The sequence below is a fragment of the Anarrhichthys ocellatus genome, unplaced genomic scaffold, assembly GCF_004355925.1.
Source record: "Anarrhichthys ocellatus isolate YVR2014 unplaced genomic scaffold, GSC_Weel_1.0 scaffold2, whole genome shotgun sequence".
NCBI lineage: Eukaryota > Metazoa > Chordata > Actinopteri > Perciformes > Anarhichadidae > Anarrhichthys > Anarrhichthys ocellatus.
In genome coordinates, this window is record NW_022280032.1 from 12,481,370 (window position 1) to 12,488,349 (window position 6,980).

Consider the following 6,980-nt stretch of genomic DNA (forward strand, 5'->3'; position numbering starts at 1 on the left):
TATTATAACTAAATAAAAATATTTAAAAAAGACTTTGTCCCCTAGTATCAATTCTTTTCATAATGTACTATTATTTACTGTCCAAAAACAACCAAATATCCACTTCCTCCCTTGAACACTGTCTTTTAACGTTTCTTGTTTTTCCCGTGTACATTTCCTGTATGATATAAAGATATGTTTAACTTTATGACCCTCATGACATAAATCACAAAAATCTTTTTGATGTTTTCCTCTGATGGAAGCATGCTGTTACGGTTGCTATGTCTAATTCTCAACCCGCTTATTATTTACTCTTTCCGTTTTGAACATCCCTACTCGGTTATGTTTACAAGTTGCGTTTACATTTTTTTATTCTGATTCATGTATGTACATAGCTAGTAGCTTTAATACCAAAGGGAAATTGCAGATTCTGCAAACTAACCTCAAAAAAATGAGGTATGTGAGAAGCAAGTACAAAGGAAAAGGACATATTATATACATTAACTCAAATAAAATGAAAAATAGAGAAAGTTGAAAAATAATTTTTACTGAACAAATAAGAAATGTTAAAATGTTCAAGTTACAAGACACATTCTTAGAATATTATAGGCACACGATCAATAACAGACAGCTCAGACATTTCATTAATTTGTAAAAGGTTAGAATAATTCTAACTCGCCACGTACTGCTTTGGTAGTTTGGGAAAGCACCGTCACTTATACAGGTTTACCACAGAGGCTTACTGTGCCGTCTCTGTCAAAAGGTCATGTGGTGTTTTGTTCAGTACTGTCGACACTCACCAACATGGTTTTTGGTGTGGAAAAAAATACATTCTTCTAAGCAGTGGTACAACATTTGTGTATTTATGAGGTTGTGTAGTGACAACATTATGTTTTGACTTCGGGAAAGTAGAGTGCATGTAGAGCACGAAGGCTTCTGGAAACAACTATTGAAGAGAAGGTTCCATAAATCTCGTTACTGACTCATGTATGTGATCACTGTCACAAAAACAACTGCACACCTTTAAAGTGCAACTTCCTCAAAGCAGCAATTTGGTATGGTTACTTCGGGAGATGAGCGCACACTCAATCAGTAAAGTTTAAGGTAAATATGTTGCAACAATTCATAAACACAAACAACACTGTCCTTGAAATAAAGGGCAAACAAGGACATATCAGAGTGTCCTTGCAAAGACACACCCACAGAAACAGCAAATGCACAATCCTTCATTGTATGCTATACTGTACAATTCACATCATGGAGCTGATGTAGTTGATAATGAGATCCAGCATCTTGGCAATAGTCTGTGCTAAAAATACAGTGCCTTAAAACTGGATTTTTTTCCAGTTGGAGCGTCTGTGTTCTCACTTCAAGATAACAAGCAGGGTTTTAGATCTACAGTAAAGCAAAGTGAATTTGACAGCACAAGTGGTTTATTCAAAGTCAATGGATGAATGTTCTGACGGAAGTTTTCTGACACAAGACTCTGGCTGCGGTCGAAAAGTCAAAACATTACCTCCTACGGTCTATTCCTAACCACTTTTCCTTGACGTCAAGGAAAGATGTGAAGGAGAATTCGTGAGTTAGGCAAAGACCACCGTGGTGCTTCGAGAATCGGACTCCACTTTCACTAAACTACGTAATTATGATGCGCCGGCGGATGTCACTGACGTAGGTCTGCCATGGCGAAACTACAACGAAGAAGGACTACAAAAAAAGCACATTGAAAACATGACCTAATGAAATCTATTGTTCTTGTGCATGCAGGCTATTTAAAGAGCTTCTTTTGTTAGAGGCTGCTTCCCTCGTGGTGTGTGAAGGAGAGAAACCGGAGCTCCTTTATTCCTTCCTGCTGCTGCTGCTGTGAGTCATACAACTCAAAAATATATATAGTTATATACATAATAATACACTCAACATATTTTTAAACCGATGTGTGTTCGGCTTAGTTAGTTGAAATAAAATCTCATGACTTTACCGGTAGGAAAATGTGAAACATAAAATTGAATTGAATATCCATTCCGATAATCGTAACACATCGTACGCTACTAAGTATTTTAAACAAAGAAAACAAGCAAAGTCAAGCTATTGTGGTTTGTGTTGTACTGAAATCATCTCACAGCTTGGCCTTCAGCGGGGTGCCGCGGAGTGAGTGGAGGAACATGTCTAGGGTGGTCAGATACTCTTGCTGGTGCCTCTTTAGGTGACCTGCATGTGTCGAGTCCTCCCACTTCTTTGCCGTGACGTCTATCCCACGCTTCCGCCAGTGATCGATCAACTGCTCTATGGCTCGTGCTTCGCTCAACGCATCGTTCTCGCAAAAGAAGAACAGTGCAGGAGCAGTGATGGGAGTGCTCCAAAAAGCATCAATGCTCATGTTAAAGTAGTCTACTGTCTGGCGTCTGAACAGGTCAAAGTATAACAGGCTTACTTTTTTTACCACCGGCTCCCATCGTGGAAATACAGTCTTAGCCAGACCTGGGCAGAGAGGAGAAACACAGTATTCATTTCCACTAAAAAGCCTTCACTTCTACTCAATGTATAAATAAAACGAATGGATCAAAGTTAAATCAAGTCATTACTGAACTGACCTGTGGCCATTGTCTCCACCGAGCCCATCACAAGGCTATCATAGACCAGGCCTTTGATCCTCTGTGTGAGCGCCTGGTATTTCTGTGTGTCCCGGGACATGTGTACCACCAGCTGAGCAAATGTGTAGCCACCAATAGAGAAGGCATGGACAAGCAGTGGGCGGGACACAAAGCGTTCACTGTGGAGCAACTCCAGCAACCGCTTTCCATGATCGAGGCCCCAGCGAGGCCACAGGAACTCTTGAACCTTGAGTTAAAAAAAAACAGTTGGGGTTGAGGCAGTCTCAGTTCAGGGCCCATGCTTTTATGGACTACTTAAGTCAACAATCACAGAGGTTAGACATCCTCGTCTCTGTCCTTACATTGATGACTGATCATAAAAGTGGTAATGTAAAAAGATAGTTGCTGCGTAGACCTGATATTCAACCACGACTTTGACGTTCTTCTCCAGACATAAACTTCTGCAAACGAATAAGCTCCGATATACCCTTTGACGTCGACTGCATGAATAAAGAAATAAAAGGGCGTGTCTAACAGCTCCTTCAGGCTCAGCAGGAGACGAAGAAAAACTCAGGGTTTGTTGAAGAACACCTGCAAGCGAGCAGGAGAGGTTCACATGCATGCAACTATGAATAGAGCCTTAAGTTCAAGAGGTTTACCACATATTGATCTAGCTTAACTCAAAAGCAAGAGCAAGGTTGAATACTGTCTCTTCATCATGTTTACACCAACAGCTAATAGCTTACCTATAAAGTTAGATTGATTTCAGCTGGAACAAGGAGTTCTTTTGGTTTCGATAAATGCACCGAATAAGTTTAGTATCAGCTTTATTGCATAATTTGGTAAATCTCTTTGTCGCTGAATTACAATATGCTTTGTCCTTACCTCACTCGCCACTACAAGCACATCATAGCCGGTGCGGAAGTAGATTTCACAGTATTTAGCCACAGCTTTAGGATGTGAACCCAACCAGGGCAGCATGAGCATAAAGGGTTTATCTTCAGGGGCTTTGGTCTGACATCCTGAGACTGCAGGTGCCAATTCATTCACATAGATGGTTACATTCTTACTGAGGCGATGGGCAGTGATGCCCAACATAGTAGCTGCTGCCAGGCTCCCCATGAGATGAAATGTGACTCGCTCTGAGAGAAAAAAAAAAAAGAGGAAACAAAGAGGAAAACGTTTTTTGCATTTACTGAGTTCAGGGAGTCAGTGAAGGTCTCATGACACGTGCAGCTGTTGAACCTGTCAATCATCCCAGTAGTTTCTGTTGATTTTGGCTACCGACCACAGTTCTGTCAACTAATAAAGTCCAACAAGCGAGATAACGTATAGTAGCTTTCCTTATCGAGGGTTGCTACAATAATAGCACGACCTGTTATAAACTCATCATAAGACATATTAACATATTAACAACAGAAGCTCTGAAAACGTTAATAAACGTCAGAGTTAGCAAAACCACTGAGATTAACGATAGTTTCTTAATTTCGTAATTTAGCTTAAATTGTGTCTTCTCAAATGAAAGTTATCTTACAGATTATACCGTACGTTTAGTTACAATAAATCAACCTTTCACGAAAATAGTTGTACTAACATAATTTACATTTATAAGACCTAAACACGCCTTAGCCAAGTTAGCTGGTTAGCTTAAGTTTACGTCAACGTGACAACAGTTTGTGACTTTATCCCGTCTGCTGGCTAATTTACTAACCTGGGTCTATTTGTGTGCCAGAGATGCTGATGCTCTAAAGTTATCTCATGTTGAGGGCTCTTCCACCGCTTATCATTACCCGCAGTTTGAGGTCACCTCGCTCTGCACGCGACTGTGATCAGTGTTTTTCCATTTAAATGATCCGGCACGTTTCCCAGCTTCCTCGCCTCTCCGACTTCTTCATCTGATGCGTGTTTTCTTCAGTCGGCTGTCGGTCGCAGTTTAAGCAGACTGCTGCCCTCCTTCGGGCATAACGTGCTCGGCAAACAAACTCAAAGAGGGCGGTCCAGTTTAACCAGTATATACCGATCCCTACTCTCTGACGTGGCGCTATACCGCATTTATAAGGCACTTGTTGTTCTTTAGGCTTACCTATCCATCCAAAATAGTACTCTCCGACGACTAAAATAAAAGGACAGAAAATCACCGAGAACCTACGGTGAAAAAAGGATAAATAAAGCTATATTATAGGGGCCACTCTTGATATTTGTCCTGGTCACTCAAGACTTCAGTATTCCTAATCCTAAAATGTCCATAAAATAGTCCTAAAAAGCCCAGTATCTTATATTTAAGTAGAGTATATTAGTTATAGTTTACATTTTTATTTTAATGAAAAATGTGTCATATCACAGTATGAATGGTACGTGTAGTATAGAGTGTTCAGTGAGTTTCAGTGTCATAGATGTTTGTTAAAGTCTTATTGTATTAATCCGCTATAAACCAGCTCAAGTGGTCACGGTTCCACAGGAGAAGGGCCCAAATGCAGAAGGATGATACACGGAGATTGTATTAAAGAAAATATACAAAACAAAACTTACACAGCAGGGAGTCCAAAAATGAGGAATGAGAAACTGAAAATCCAACAGGCAAACCAGAACGGGCAAAACGACACAAATTAGGACCAGGTAACCGGACATGTGCACAAGCAATACTAACAGGGAGCATCGCAGCCGAACCACCAGAGACACAGGAACATGGTTTATTAAAAACACTGAGAGGTGTAGGTGAGTAGACTCAGGAGGACTGAATCAGGGGCGGGGCTGACAATTACAAAGGTAGGAGGAAGTGAAATGAACACAAACGGGACCAAAGCCAACACTTGTAGCACTGAGGCAAAAATTCCTTTCAGTGTTGCATTAGCTTTAATTTCCCAATATTCAATGATTTTCCTTCTTCCAAATTATATCCAAAATCATCAATGTGTATTTGTGAATGTGGTTGTGATTGTGTTAATTAACCTCTTAACCCTGAAAAAGAATAAACGTCTATAAAATCTGTACATTTGGAATAACATTTACAAATGCACAAAGATTAGAAATATTGAAGAGGAAGTGTAACACACTGTGATTAAATAATCAAATCAGCCAGATCTAAAACATCAGTCCGGCAAACGATAAAAGGGACAAAGCGTAACGGTCAAATCAAATAGAGGGCTTTCTCTGCTCACATGGACATACACAACATATAACGTTATTTTATCCATGACTTGTTTTTGTCCTCTTCTTCTTTGCTTGTGCAGCTTTGTTCCCGTGTCTTGTCCTGACTGTCCACATTCCCAGCTGGACCCTAATCTCTGCTGACTTTGTCTTGTTGTAGGATGACTTGTCTAAACAGAAACCAGTTGCCCAATGAATTAGGATAGCAAGTGTGAGGCGGCAATAATTTGGCCATGTCCCTCACTGAGCTCATATGTTTGGCCTGTCATTGTTCCTATCCAGTCCCTTTAGTTACGGCTGGGTTGGTGCTTTCCTGTGTCCTCATCAGACAGCGGGTTGATCACACCCCTTGGGAAGTTCCTATCTTCATCACTGACTTTCTATCTAAATGATCTACCAAAGCCCTCACTGCCTTTCAATTCTTTTTAATCTGAATCCCACTGTTGTGAGTGGAGGCGTTTTCATCCTGCAAGCAGAACCTTTTGCAGAGGCAAAATTAAACTTTGGATCATAATGCTGCTGTAGCGAACAAATTTCCCCTTGCAGGATTAATAAAGTATCTATCTATCTATCTAAACTGCTCTCTTTATTATTGGCTGTGGTGTTAACTGTCACAGCCAACTCCAGTATAAGAATCAGCCTTTAAGTCTTTGTGTTTTGTGGTAAATATATGTAAGAGACGGCACAGATGTGCGACTATGCTTTAAACTCTCTGACTCTAAATGCATCCAAAGGTATGTGGGTCACTGTCTATTTTAGGACCACCCTTGGGAATTAAATTAGGCCATGAGGCTACTGGATTTCCCCCACTGGGTTAAAACTACACACATGAACAAGAAAATAAAGAAAGTGAGTAACATGGCATCATCAGAGAGAGAGATCATTCGAGTCAAAAGCTCTTCCCACAATAATGGCATGGCAACAAGGTCACGAGTGGTAATTACAGAATTTAGGTTAGCAATTCTCTGTTTAAATGTGCATCCTCTTGGTTCAGAAGTACTGTGTGTACAGTACATATGCACACAAGTAACCACTATTATGCATTATGCATGTCTGCCATTCAAAGAGAATTTCCTGCTTCATTTAACTAATGTTCGTGACACAAATTGAGTGATGGCCACTTTAAGAGGAAGGGTGCAGCATCAGTTGTAAATTAAAGTCAATAGCGGGTATTGATCTGTAGCACTGGTTAGGTCAGTGCAGGGCAACTGCATGTTTTGGTCCCTATGACATATTTATGACTTTTTCCTTTTTTCTGTCCTT

At 40.3% G+C, this 6,980-nt stretch overlaps 1 protein-coding gene across 4 annotated transcripts; it reads right to left on the bottom strand.

Annotated features, from left to right (window-relative positions):
- Positions 1 to 505: 505 nt before the first annotated feature.
- Positions 506 to 5,203, bottom strand: LOC116392821 (transmembrane protein 53-A). 4 transcript variants are annotated; one of them, XM_031864599.1, is made up of 4 exons: positions 5,100 to 5,203; positions 3,456 to 3,712; positions 2,571 to 2,817; positions 506 to 2,457 (listed from the first exon to the last, which is right to left on the bottom strand). In XM_031864599.1, exons 2-4 carry the CDS (start codon positions 3,690 to 3,692, stop codon positions 2,096 to 2,098), a joined length of 846 nt encoding a protein of 281 aa, XP_031720459.1. In that variant the 5' UTR covers positions 3,693 to 3,712; positions 5,100 to 5,203; the 3' UTR covers positions 506 to 2,095. The 4 variants fall into 4 exon arrangements, with proteins under 4 accessions (XP_031720459.1, XP_031720475.1, XP_031720450.1 ...); XM_031864615.1 differs by lacking the exon at positions 5,100 to 5,203 and adding an exon at positions 4,361 to 4,580; XM_031864590.1 differs by lacking the exon at positions 5,100 to 5,203 and adding an exon at positions 4,282 to 4,580.
- Between the last annotated feature and the right edge of the window lie 1,777 nt (positions 5,204 to 6,980).

Bases quoted from the DNA above. Each gene is read 5' to 3' on its own strand.
- LOC116392821 (XM_031864599.1), bottom strand. From the start codon at position 3,692: ATGGGGAGCCTGGCAGCAGCTACTATGTTGGGCATCACTGCCCATCGC. The intron at 2,818-3,455 runs GTAAGGACAAAG...TTTTAACTCAAG, and splicing joins TGCTTGTAGTGGCGAGTGAG to GTTCAAGAGTTCCTGTGGCC. The intron at 2,458-2,570 runs GTCAGTTCAGTA...CTCTCTGCCCAG, and splicing joins GGTGGAGACAATGGCCACAG to GTCTGGCTAAGACTGTATTT.